We start from the raw sequence: 14,501 nt of genomic DNA on the forward strand, positions 1-14,501 counted from the left end.
AGCAATATGATGGGCTGATTCAACAAGGACTGTAAATTAGGACTGTTCAAGTCAGTAACCCTTTAAACAAAGTGAAATGTCATGCTTTGATATTAAAATTGTTTGCTGTATCTGTCAAAACTAAAAAACAATACTTTAAATGTTCTTTTCGGCAGCATTTTTCTTAACATGAGCGCACACACTAAATGGAAGAGCAGCAGCATTTTCTACCAGATTATCAGATTTCTAAGTAAATGTTTTTTAAAAAAAATCTTCCTGAGAGTTCAGAAATGTCTGTCCACCTGTCTGTGAAAAAAAACATCTGTCAGGGCGATGATCTGAACATTTGGACCCATCAGCATGAATTACTTAAACATAAAGACTCTTTTAGTAAACCTTGCTTACTCTTTTCCTCCCTTTTTATTACAAACAGCATTTCTTTATTAGAGTCAGAAAAATTCTGATGTCTGTTCTGACGAAGAAGCTACACAGAGTACTGGTTGTTGCATGGTTTTTTAAAGTTTAGTTGACCAAATATAATGGCCAAATTAACAGTCAGGGCCAACTAAACCTACTATGTTTGTGTTTTTCTATTGCTGTATGTTAGCCACTATGCCAGAGGCTTTGTGTCTACAATGTAGTTTATTTCCTTTAAACATAGACACATGACGTCTATCCATATGAACATTGTTGATATAATTAGTAAGCCTGTTCTCAAATTAGGAATATATAAGACATGAAATATGAAAGCACACACAGCTCAGGACTTAGAATAAGCCAGAGTGTAAAATAATAAATTAAATCTTACATTAACTGACCTACAGTTATATACAATTTTGTGGTAAGTACAGAGGGGATCTGTTTTTACAGGTGCTGTTCAAATCAACATATTTGTCAGTCGTTGAAAAATTACAGCAAATGTAAATGGAGCTAAACATTCCTCTTTTTGCTTTTACTTGAGTAGAATTTAAAAATGTAGAACTTTTCCATATTTGAGCAGTATTAAAACAGTTTATGAAATTACATTTTATTTATATGGCACCAAAATATAACAGTTACCTCAAGGTGCTTTAAATTGAAAAGTATAGACCCTACAGTAATACAGAGAAAACCCCAGCAACCCCCCTATGAGCAAGCATCTGGCGACAGTGGGCAGGAAAACTCCCTTTTAACAGGCTTAAAGCTCAGGGAGGGGCAGCTATTTGCCATCAATGTTTGATGATGACTGGAGAAAGACAGGACAGATCTTCAGTAGATACTCTTTCATACAATGTAATAAAGTTTAACTTTAAAAAAAAACTACAGTGTAACTTTAACTTACATCAGAGAGGTCTACTTTTTTTTTAATATATTGGTGTAAGTATTACTTTTCCTTTAGAGAACAAAATGCTGGAATACCTTTTGCATTTAAAGTTCTATACTTTGTTTATTTTTCAACAATAGCCATAAGAAGTTCATTTCTGAAAAGAAAAAAACAACCCAGGCTGTCTGCCTGGGATCCCTTCTCTCAAAATTCACTGAAATTTTATGGGTTTTGATCATCTCACATTATCCAAGAGCTGAAGTTTACTTAATTCCATGTGATACGGTAGGAAGCTCCAGAACAACTAGATGGTGAGGTAAAATTTCACTAGTCACCATTTCAAGAATGACAAGCAAACTTTAAAAATTAGCTTTGAAGACTACAGGAATTATTGATTACCTACGTGAACATCTGTGGACTAAGTCTCACTGCTGGACAAACACCTATCATCAGGTGAATGTCATGTGATATCATTTAAAAAAGAAAGAAAGAAAGAAAAATCTCCAGAAAAGCTAATAAAGCTTCATGGCCTAACTCAGAAAAGCATTTTATCCTAGCACGCTCAGTTAAGGCTGAACGGAGACTACTTACTGTATTGGATTCTTGGAAACATCACGTCGTGTAGGCTACAATCCACTTTACAGCTAAACACGAGTGTAAGCTGTGAGGTAAAAAATCGAAATAATGAATAGTCGACCAACACCTCGGTCATGGATGGCTCGGTGATGTGTGTATGTGTGTGTGGTGTGTGTGTGTGTGTGTGTGTGTGGGGGGGGGGGGGGGGGGGGGGGTTACAGAGATGGAGAGAGGCTTGTACTTTAAAATGCAATGTGACAGCTCAGGAAAAGGCGGGGAGGCTGATAATAAAGGCGCTGTTATTGGATCAATCTGCACCCGAATGCCCCGTAAACGACACTTACACACCATACGGGAGCGCGCACACATGCACGATCGCGCAATTGAAGTGAGAGTGAGGGGAAAGAGGGAACATGGTTATTGCGTTAAAAGTTCAAATTAAAAAAAATGTTTATTTCTAGAAAAAAAAATGCAAGGTTTATTCCTGGGGATTTCATGGAGTTGCTCTTTCAATCAGTTAGCTATTTCCACACGGCAGCTTAGCCTCGTCCTCATTGTTTTGACAGGGCTGAATTAAAGGACCGTGCCAGGTGTAATTAGCGATCGATCTGAAAGGGGGGAAAGCTCTCTCTCTCTCTCGCTGTCTCTCTCTTTCTCCTCCCTTTTTGCTTTGCTTCCTTTAGCCTACTCCATTAACCGCGTCTCTGACGTCACGTGGCGATTAACGTTTCTTATTGGTCCCGCGAGCAGATGGAGGAGTCCTAATGAGCTGGCTCGCGGAGAGAGGGAGCAGGGTTGACATATCGGCTGGACCGTAAACGTGAAATACCTCCCCTAGCCTGGTCTCCGCCGTTTCACTACAGACCGCACCGTGGCCGTGGGAGACGGCTGTCTGCCTGGGATCCCTTCTCTCCCCCCCTCCCCACCTCCGCCTTCGTATCTCCTCCTCCGGTTCCTCTTCGCCGCTTCTTCCTCCTCTGCCCGACTTTTTGTTTTGACTGCATGTTCAGCCACACTGCCTCCCTCTGCATCTTCACTTCGGCCCCGCCGCAGCCCGGGCGAGCATGGACAGCCGTGTACTCGAGCATCCTCACGCCCAGTTCGGAGGCTCCTTGGGCGGGTTGGTGGGTTTCCCGTACGCGCTCGGCCCCCATCACCACCACCACCACCATCACCAGCACGTCTACGAGCTGGCGAGCGGACACCAGCTGCAGTCCGCGGCCGCCGTGCCCTTCTCTATAGACGGATTACTTAACGGCTCCTGCTCGGCCTCGGTGGTCAGCTCTAACTCGCTGCTCTCCTCCGACAGTCAGCAGTTCAAACTCTCAGGTAGGCTGGGCTATTGTTTTTTGTTTTTTTAATTATTTTTTTTACTGCCTTATGAGGCACACAGAGGTGCATGAAAACAGTGTACTGTACTAGGAAGTGGGGTAAACCAAAGTTTCCTGGGCTTTTCTCGCTACATTGAAACATTTTTAGTGGAAATATGCCACTTTTTATGATTCTGGGGGCGAGGTTTTACAGGAAAATCAGCCTACAGAACAAACATAGTCTTTAAAAGTTTTTAACCTAGGTTGTTTTGTTTTTTTGTTTTTTTTTTAAAGAAGAAGGAGAAGAAGAAGAAGACGAAACAGAGTTTTAGTAAATTTGCGGTAAAGGCTACAGAAGAGGCTAAGATAAAAACTTGTCATTGCAGGGTGCTAATTCATTTGGCCAAAATTAAACGTTGAAGGCCTAATGAACAGAAAATTGTCTCTTATATCAAATAAAATCAAGCATTAATTATTTGTGTATTTATCGGGACGTGGTTTATGTCGAACAGCAAAAAGAAAAGTGATAGTTGTCAGTTTTACAACAAACTGGTTTAAATGTACAAGCTAACTTGAACCTCGTAGCATGAACGTCTCTCTCTCTCTCCCTCACTCACACGTGCGCTCACATACACACACTTCTACACACTTAAACACACACATGCACACACATACTTACACGTCTTCAGATTCTGGGGACCCGGATAAGGACAGTCCCGGTTGTAAACGGAGGCGCACGAGGACGAATTTCACCGGATGGCAGCTGGAGGAGCTCGAGAAGGCTTTCAACGAGAGTCACTATCCGGATGTGTTCATGCGGGAGGCGCTCGCGCTCAGGCTTGACCTCGTGGAGTCACGGGTTCAGGTAAAGGCACACAGCAAATTAGACACAAGATTTGGGCACACTCAGGAGCATTTTTATTTCTTTTTTCTACCCTCGAGATGGACGTAGCCCAACACCAGACACCAGATTTATTTTGCTGCTTCTCTGAATTTTCTCTACAACAATATAGTTTTGTCATGGTCCGTGGAGGCTTAGCCTGGCCAATATTCAGGTAGCTGTTTGCCAGTTATCAAAGCGTCAATAAAGAGTCTCCTTTGAATTATGCATGTAGGCAACCTATTGATTTATGGGTTAATAAAAAACATGGCTATTTACTGAGCAAACCAAGGGGGGATATAGTTAATAGAATTCTTCCTTCGCCTTTCATTTTTTGTTTTAACACCCAAGCTATTATTATTATTATTATTATTATTATTATTATTATTATTATTATTATACAAAGAGTCTCATGTCAGTTTGTAAACAATTTACAGTTATTAGATTTTAGTTTAACTATATATATTTAAAAGCTGAGTTATTGCATTTTTATTAAAACTTTTAGGCTATTATTATTAGTAGTAGTACTATTAAATGCAACAGTAATGAATACTGGTGAGCTATTAATAAAACGATTAATTTTATAGTATATCTGATCATAATAATAACAATAATAATAACAATAATAAAACCTTATTAACAACATTCATATAATAAAAAAATACTTTAAGGTAAATGTTTATTTTTTGAGGATCTGGATCATCACTTGTTAAATTGGTGGTTTAATTTGACTTAATTATAATAACAGCAACAATAATAATAATAACTTAATACGTGATCTAGTTTGTTGCTTGTAATTAATTCGCTGTGTTCGTTTTAAAATAATATTCTGTATAATTTACCGTAGAGGCTGTTCATGTATATTTGCCATGTATAGCTCTCACATGGCTGTATGAGTGAAAGCGGCAACGAAGCACAGCTCTCCGTTGATGTTGTTTTGGGGATTTCGCTCCTAAACCGCAGATTATTGTTCCCTCAAGCTTCTTAACGCTCCTTTATCAGCAGGTTTGCGGGGGAAAGATATAACCAACATTAACAATTCATAAGAAGCGCCTTTGTCGCGCGCGATGCTGGTCTCGCCTCCTTATTATGCAATATTCTCGGATCTTTTTACCACTCCAGACCTTATCAGTGCCGAACACGCGGGCACGAGCGCGCCCAGAGGCCGGGCGTGGAGCGCTCCTGGGCGGGGGAGGCTCCCTTTCTTGGCTCGCTGCGAAGGGAGGAGAGCCAGGGATTGCCGTGCAAGTGCCACAGTCCCTCCGACCCACAGAAGCGGACGGGATATGGCCGATTTTAGCCAGTGTGCAGTCAAATGTAATCGACGGAGGTGCTCATCACACACGCTCGTTCGTAATTAACACCTGCACATCTGCGCATCTGCAGGTTCCACCGCTGTGACCTATTAACCTAATGTGCTGCGCACATGTGTAAAGCTGCAGTAAACAAAGAAACACGGAGAACGAAAGCAGTGATTTCACTTGTTTCGAGGCTTTGTGGGATTTGGGTGGATTTACAGGCAGTTTTTGGTTTTGTGCTTAGCTTCTGGTCAGACACTGCTTTATCAGTTTATCCTGGCAGACGAGAGGTCTGCTGTTGCCATAAGGCTGTCAGACACTCTATTTAAAAAACCTTTTGTCTAATGCAGCCCCACTCAGTGAAGTCATGTAATGGTTTTTATGGCTGGGATAATTAAAAAAAGAAGAAAAATATGAATCCTTAAAAATTAATACAGAGTTTATTCTTTTTTTCCTCCGATGCTTGTTAGAAAGGGAATCTTTCTGAATTCAGAAGATATTTTTGATTAGAGGTGTCCATGTTAATTTAAGATATTCTGTAATTCACTATTTACATGGTTATTTAACAGATACGTGGATTGTATTTATTTTCTGATAGGCTGTCATATGTTAGCAAATTGATAAAAATGCAAATTGAGTCTTGGATGAGTATTTCTGTAACAACAGCAGGTAAAAAAAATTATAAGGGAAAAGGAGCAAATCCTCTCAGCATTTTTGGGAGATTCGCCTAAAAAAAACCTTTAATATTTGATAAACTATTAAAACAAAATTCAGTTTAATTCTGTCAAAATTCACCAAAGCAACAGGATGTATAAAATGACATTTTCTTAAAAGTCCTTTTTGTTATATGTTGTTGTGAAAAAAAGACCATTCTCCTGCAAAATCCACCTTGTGTGCTAGTGTTCCACCTGTGCATGTATTTTCATGTGTATATTTGTGTGTACATGTGCATAGGTTTGGTTCCAAAACCGACGCGCTAAATGGAGAAAAAAGGAGAACACAAAGAAAGGGCCGGGCCGACCTGCTCACAACTCCCACCCGACCACCTGCAGCGGCGAGCCCATGGACCCGGAGGAGATAGCACGAAGGGAGCGCGAGCGGGAGGAGAAGAAGAAGAGGAAACAGGAGAGGAAGCTGCTCAAGTCCCAGAATAAACTCCTCGCAGGTGACAGCTTCCACACACCCGGCGGTTCAGAGAGCGACAGCGGGGTCTCCCAGTTCACTGACAGCGAGCAGCAGTCTTCTAACCTTACTCTTCATATAGAACTGCCAGCATCGAAGAGTACGGGAGGACACCAAACTGAATCCAGCTGTGACCAAACGCGGCACGACTTCAGCCAACTACAAAACCACCAAAACCAAAGAACAACAGCAGACTCGGAGCAGGTTTCACCAGGCAGCACGCACAGCTCCAGCCCTGGAGGCCCAAGGTCCTCCGCCCTGCAGAAACGAAACCCTTTCAGTGTGGAGAGCCTCCTCTCTGACACCATGCCTCGACGGAAATCTCAGCTGGACTTCCCCTCGCTGCCTAATCAGAGGACACTGGTGGGAAAAGGTCACTTCTTGCTTTACCCAGTTACCCATCAGCCTTTGGGTTTTCTAGTGCCCCAAGCGGCCCTGAAGGCCACACCATGTCAGGACAGCATTAACAGGCTCAGCCTGGGACAGAGGTGTGTGCCAAGTGAAGGGAGCCCCGCTTCCTCTGACCTCTGCAGCTTTGGCAGCATCACCAAGCCGCTGAATTCGGATCATATACAGCACGACACGCAGCATCACCACAATCACGTTAGCAGCAGAGCGGATGGAGCCGACGTGGAGGACTGTGGTGGTGACTGCGGGGATGGAAGATTCCCCGTTTCTTCTCCACCAAACAGTTCAACTCAGACAGCTCGGGTCAGGCTGAGCTCCACGCAGTCCAGCGACAGCGGCGAGGAGAGGAGTCCCAGAGTTCAATTGGAGGCGGCGACCAATGGCTGCCAATCTGCTGAGCTGTGTGCAAAAGAGAAGGGTGCAAGAGAGGAGCAAGCGTCTCCAGACCTCTCCGAGTGTCTCAAGGCAAACACAGACTGTCAAGAAACACCCGGAACAGATGGAGAGGATGTCGATATGGACTAACACTTTCAAGGAGCAAACATAAACAAAGGACCAGGAACACCGCTCAGACTATTCAAACATTCCCAAAGCTCTGCTGAGATGCTCTAAAACATATCAGGAATCAGGAGACTTAATCCTCATCTATTTTTGAATCAGAAGGTGTGATCAATCCAGATAGCCCCCCCTCAAAGCTGTGGCTGTCCTTATATTTGGGCTTCAGGCCTCAAACACCTTTAGAAGCAGGTTCTTTCTTTTTTTTCTCTCCTTTTATTCTTTTGTTTTCTTCCCTTTTTTGGTGAACAACTTGTAACAAAAACTAGGCTACAATAAACATCTTACACACAACAAAAATCCTCAGATATTGTAAAAAAAAAACAACAAAAAACGAGAAAATGATATTTATATGTAAACATTTTGATAAATAAAGTTATTGTTTAAATTGAATCACTGTCTTTCCAGGGCCATATTGAAAAGGGAGGAGCAGGGGAGGGGAAGAAGGTGAGATTCGGGTGTAGGGGAGTGCTGCTGTGTGGCAGAACCTCGGATCATGGCGGCTGGAGTTTTGTCGTGTTACAGCAGATAAATCCCCCCTTTTTCCCCCTCTGAGTAGTGAGCCGGAGCTGGGGCTCAAGTCCGTCTGGCTGTTTGTATTTATTGCTTTAACAAATTTATTCATTTGAAAGGCCGAGCTGGAATGAGGTTAGTGGCCGCGGGCTATAGGACCCTGCGCCTCCTGCTGAGTTTTGATATGAAAGTAATTATTTTCCCACTGGCTGCCGCGGGTCTCGAGGCAGTTTCCCCCACCGCCGCCGCCGCCCCCTCCTTTCAGCCCAAAGGGTTATTAGACATTACCGATTTCTAGTGATACGGAATCACATAAACTTCCTACAATAATAGAATTAGCATGAAAGGCAGGGGTGTCAAATTGAAATGGGAAAATAATAGCCGCGCCAGCTGCACCGCGAATGTGTGCGTGCGTGTGCCCGTGTGTGCATGAGAGCGCATAGTCTATTGAGCGCGAGGAGGAGGAGGAGGAGATGGTGGTAGATTCGTGGGGCGGAATTTTCATGAGCTGCCGCGGTTGTCAGACGGCCCTTGTAGTCGGCTATATTAAGATAGATGTTCGATGATATCCCTCATTGTTCTGTCGCTTATATTGATGTTGCAGCGTTATCGCCCTATTGATCATGTGTCGCACATAATAGGACAGGCGCGCGCCCGCCTGCCTGCTCCTTTTTACAAAAGCGCCCGGGCCCCTCGTCATTTGTTCTAATAGGACCGCGAGTCCCTGGAGGGGAGACAGATAAAGATATAGGAGAGAGGAGAGAGAGGAGAGAGAGGGGAGGCGAGTGATGTGCGGGGCTTGCATTAATAATTTTTTTTTTTTGACCAATTGTTGTCTGAGCAGAAAGAAAAAGTGAAGGAAAGTGAAGAATGGGCGTATTAAAGATATTTAGAAGACCCCACCACCGCCACCCCTCCATAAAAATGTGCCAGGTGTGTGCCCGCTCGCGCTCACTGGGCGTGCGCCCCGTTTAGAAAAGAGTGTGTTTAGCTTATGAAGTGTAAACGCCACCAATTCCCTGGAAACTGAAATCCCAATTATTAAAACCATCAATTCCGGAGCGCAGTGCGCAGAGGAGCCGTGTTGACAGCCCGGCTAAATATCCCTGATCCCTCCCGGTCACCTCGCCTTTATTTGCAAATAAATTGAGGAGGATCCGAGGGACGGAGCTTTACTTTGCTGCGCCGACCTAAAATTAATTTCCGTGCCTGAGTCCCTTTAATAATATTTACATAATTTTCGCTCGGTGACTCTGCTATTTGCGCGGCAGGAAGCTGGTGGTGATGGTGGGGAGGGGGGGCTTTACAGGAAAATAATTAGACAAGAGGACGAGGAGGGGAGCGAGAGTGGAAGAAACAGCAGGAGGAGGAGGATGGGTTAAGACCGAAGCCGAACACTAAATTCCCAGACAGCTAAAATCAATGAAAGTAATAACCCTATTATTTAATTCATAAGGACATTATTTTCCCATAAGGCCTCGGGAAACGTCCCCTTCGACCGAAACAATCACATTAAATTGTTCATTCCGCGTGCGCTGTGTGAAATTCCGACTTTTATACTCTCTCTCTCTCTCTCTCTCTCTCTCTCTCTCTCTCTCTCTCTCTCTTTTTTTCTTTTCTTTTCTTTTTTTTATTTGGCGGGTGAAACCGCTTTATTATAATCGGTTAGTTTCGAGAGAGCGATTAATTAGAAAATATAGGTCTGATCTCCCTTCAGCAGGGCCTTGTGTGTGTGTGGAAACTGTGCTGCAAGACATAACGAACCACAAATGAGTCTTTGGTAGACTATAAAATTGGACCCCTCCCATCTTCCCAAATAATTAAAGGAATAAACTGAAAAATAGATTAAACCTATAAACCTATGGATAGAAAACAGGCGTTCACAATAACCCAGGCCAACACACGTGCATCCTCACGAGCAGCTTTGAGAGCCACAAATAAACGAACCAAAGCGTCTCGAAGTGCCTGGCCTTAATACATTTTGGAAGTGATGATCTTAACCTTTATTTGCAGACGTAACAATGTAACAAGGCACAGCGGGAATCAGACATGGACCTCCATTCAGCTCCCATGTATTAGTCGATTTTTGCGTGATTTCCCACTTTTTGTGAAAAGTTTGCAAAGTCCCTATCTATCTATCTATCTATCTATCTATCTATCTATCTATCTATCTATCTATCTATCTATCTATCTATCTATCTATCTATCTATCTATCTATCTATCTATCTATCGTGAAACACGGGGAGAGAGGAAAAGAGAGGAAGCCAGCGAGAGGGAGAGAGAGATGTTTTGGTGGCACCGACACAAACGACCAATCGATCAAGCCGAGCCTGGACCGGGCAGGGCCTCCCGCTGTGTCCGTGCCGCTCATGCATCCCACTTTATGAATTCAATTTCAACCGGGAGAAATTTTCAATTTGAACGCGCGATCATTACGGCGTGGGGGGATAGCGTAAATTGTTTTTGCTCTATTATGCATTCGGACGCCATCATTTTTCTTTCTAATTACCGAGGTGTCAGCGCGGCCTGTCACCCCGGCGCTGATTTTCAATTTAACTGATCATCATACATTCATTTTCCCATTTGATAAATCTGCTATCTAGACGCGCCCGCCATGCCCGGAATATTAAGCGGCGCTGGGGCGCAGTAATAGGGGGATGTGTATGCGGCAATGAGCGCGGATCAGCCAGCTAATTTAGCACCTTCCACATTCCCCGTCTCCATCCCCCATTTCCAATTCTCAAGAGGCAAGAAAACACACACACGCGCGCGCACCTAGGAAAGGAGAGGAAAGAGGAGAGTCCGATGGCTGCATAACCTCCACCAGTGAAGAAAAACCCTCAGGTTAGAAAGAATAACAGAAATATTGCGAGAGAAGAAGAGAGGGGCTTCCAATCCACGCGTTTTTTTCTTGTTCAATTTACGAGCAGGATTAATTAACACTAATTGAGTTCTTCAATTCTTGTTATTTTTATTTAATAGAAACAAATTTGCGCAATTAATTATGTGCGTAATTTCAAGAACCTATTACACTCCCCTCCCCTCTCCACCTATCCCTTCTCTGTCTCTCCATCACGTCCCCATGCTCCAGAACGGACTATATTAGCAGCTTTTGTCATTAGCTTTGATCCGCTCTAAATGGGCCTACAGCCAACATCTGTGACCAACTATAACCTGGTGTGGTGCCCAATATGTTTGAATCCCATCTAACAGGAAACTGGTTTATATCAGTAAACAAGCAAGTTCTTAGTCTTTAATGTAGAAGATGTATGATGAAGGGAAAAAAAGTCATAGGCCTCAAGGTCTGTTTCATGTTGTCAAAGGTTTGGGTTATTCCAGACTGCTTTGTTTTGTCTTTATGCACTCATAGTGTGGTGGTTTACGGTTTTCCACGTGTCATCCTCAAGTTAAGCACTTTATAACAGAAAGTTTGCTGTGTGAATATTAACAAAGAAAGAAACTGAGATGTGATGGAGAGTAGACCAAAGTTAGAGATTTCTAGGCTTGAGTTCTGTTTCCAGGTTTAAGATCAACTTTCCTATTCAATCATGACGTAACCCCTGTGGCAGATTTGGGGGGGGGGGGGGGGGAATCAAAAAATTAGCATAATCAACATCACTTATCATCTTTGAATTACTCATTTTTAAAAATATAATCACCAATCCTTTCTCAAATAAATTATTCATCCTTTATATTAAAGGAGATCTTAGTTGGGTTAATCATTATGTTTATTTTATTGTTCTACTGAATACTTATGAACAGCAGCCCCTGGACCAGAGTTCAGTAATCATTATCCTGTCTGTGGGCTTTGGATAAACAGAAAACAGTTAACATTGGTTTTATCATTTAGATATAACCCAATTATAATTTACAACCAAATAAAAACAGTTTAAAAACATGTCGAATCTCTTCAGTGGCCAAATATGTGTTTCTCTGGTTAAATATGAACTTTTTCTTTTCTATATTTCTTAACAGAACGCTGCTTTTTCATCAGGGTTTCCTTTCACGCCCCTCCAAATCCTAAACAGACCTAAATGTTTTAATTCTCTAAAGTGTTCAAACAGTTAACCAGGAGGCTTTAACCTTAACTTCTGCCTCTACAGTGTGGCTGAGATGGCACACTTCATTAACTGTGTCTCTAAGCTTTATAAAGCATGGCCTGTACTGTCTTTAAGTGGCGCAAGCCTTTGTGGATGCCAGAAGAAATCGCCTACAAATTTAGAATCATTCACTTTTTAAAAGGTAAGCTAAACAGGTGAAATGCTGAACTGAACATAAGCAACATCAAACAATGAAGTCTCAAAGCCAGTGTCAATAAATATGAGGGCTGAATTTCGCTCCATAGTTTCTGCGCGCCCCTCTTTGGAGCATCTGGATGCTGAGTGAGACGCAAACACTCCCAACAAGCCCACCTTGTTTCAGGTGCCAGTGGGTGCAGGGAGGACTGGGTGTTTGTTGCGATGTAATGAACGTTTATGGGCACAGAGCAGCTTTGGTTTTGTCGTATTCTTTGTTTCATTAGCCCAGTGGTTGTAATAAATGCCAGCGAGCCAACGGGATAGATTTTAATTAAGTCAGTGAGAGATGAGTGGAGTGACACAGAAAGCGGGGCAGGGCGGGGAGATGAAAGTGGAGGGGGACAGCTTTTCAATAAATCGGTTCGCTCAGGGGTTAGTCGGTGATTTCCTCGGCAAAGTGTTGAGGCCGAGCAGGACTCGCAGTAATTTGGTTGATAAATCAGCGGCGTTAGGGGCATGAAGCTTGCCGGTCGACCGGTTGGTTCTGCGTGTGATTTATGTGTTACCCGGGGGTCGTACACAAGCCCATGACAGTCCAGGATGAATTAACCAGCAGCCAGCGCGCTCCTAATGAGCGGGTATTATTTCGCACACACCCCTCCTTAAAAAAAAAAAAAAGTGTGAAGAACGAGCCTGGCATACGACCCTCCCTCCCTCACCCAGCATCCCCCCTCCACTGTGCCATCCCTGAGGTGTCGCATTGATTCAGCATCAGAGTTACCCCCACACATGCACACAGAAAGATAGTGTGTTATTTATCTGCAGTATCCAAGAGACAAATTGTTCAATAAGAGTCTGGCACCAGCTGATTGGGGTTAACTGAAGCATAGAAGTGACAGAGACTTGTCCTGACAAAAGATTTAAACACATAAAACAATTTCATCAGATATTGATCGCCAGCACTATTTTTCTTGTCTATAGCTTCCTGCCATAACCTTTAAACATGCTCTGGTGTACAGTGATGGAGGAAGTAGTTAAATCCTTGAGGAAACGTGGCAATGTCACATTGTTGGTATAGGACCAAAAATGATGTTTAAGTAAGTCGCTGACAAAATGTAGAAGGATCAGCAATGCAGAAAAGTGTTTAGGTGTTGTGTTATTCAGATCACGAAAATCACATCTGTGAATTTGTATTTAAAAGCTTTAAAGATGCAGGAAAAAGAAACACACCTAAGGTGATCAAGGGTAACAATTTCTTCATGGATTTTAACATTGCTCTATTATTGATGCATGATGCATTTTACTCTTTTAGCTCATCAATTTATCACCTTCTGTGGTTTATTACATTACGATGATCACCTGTTTTCTATGGACAATTGGAATTTTTACTGTAACCGAGTAGCATGCATTAAAACTAGCCCTACAAAATAGTGCAGCTTTCGAGAAAATGTACTTACTTTGCAACACCGTTGATATTATTTATTGTATGAATTGTATTTTATTTTTGCAGGGTGGAATCTATTATTTTGTTTGTTTAAACCCTGTATATCTAACCTATGACAATGGGACTGGTTTCAGCATCCCCAGTACCCTAATAACTGGTTAAGAAAATAGATGGAATGATGGACAATCAAATTTAAACAATGTTGTAAATACACTGTAGTTAGATAGGAGGCTAACTATAAGATATTCCAAGAGTCTCCCAATACAAGACACACATGATATATGGACAAAATAAGATCCAGTTCTTCTCCGCTGCTGTAAACTAACAAAACGTGCAAAGCAGAAGCACAGACATAAAAAGCATTCACAGTATATAAAATACATAAATCCACATAATACAATAAAAGCAAACTGAAAATAGACAAGCATGAAGGTATATGATGATAGAGTGGCAATAAGACAGAACAGATGACTTGAACCCAAATATGCTGACAAAATAATATGCCACTGAGTTTTATTGCTGACAGACAAATATTAATTAACCCTTTCTTTTAAGGACAGTTAATATGTGTGCAGTTGCATGGTTGCTCCCAGCAAATACTAATTCCATTGTAGTGCAGCTTTAAAAAGCAATTTACAATCACTAAAAGTTAGTTTTTTGAGTGGAAAAATGCACTCCTCTCCTGTTGTCGCTCCTGTGAAGTGCCATTGTTTCTCTGTTCATAAACTCAAAAAATGTCTAATCTTTAAATAGAAAACAGCTTTTTTTTTACCATACCAAGTTACAATTTTGAACCCCGAAGCTGTGTTTATGA

The 14,501-nt window shown here is 42.3% G+C and overlaps 1 protein-coding gene across 1 annotated transcript; it reads left to right on the forward strand.

The window, feature by feature from the left end:
* Window positions 1-2,626: 2,626 nt before the first annotated feature.
* On the forward strand, window positions 2,627-7,882 carry LOC146667675 (homeobox protein unc-4 homolog). The gene is made up of 3 exons (XM_085409331.1): window positions 2,627-3,187; window positions 3,858-4,033; window positions 6,301-7,882. Exons 1-3 carry the CDS (start codon window positions 2,923-2,925, stop codon window positions 7,459-7,461), a joined length of 1,602 nt encoding a protein of 533 aa, XP_085265457.1. The 5' UTR covers window positions 2,627-2,922; the 3' UTR covers window positions 7,462-7,882.
* The last annotated feature ends 6,619 nt before the right edge of the window (window positions 7,883-14,501 follow it).

Source organism: Rhamphochromis longiceps, linkage group LG6 (assembly GCF_057381845.1).
Source record: "Rhamphochromis longiceps isolate RC_006_pf linkage group LG6, R_longiceps_female_GT1.1, whole genome shotgun sequence".
Taxonomy (NCBI): Eukaryota; Metazoa; Chordata; class Actinopteri; order Cichliformes; family Cichlidae; genus Rhamphochromis; species Rhamphochromis longiceps.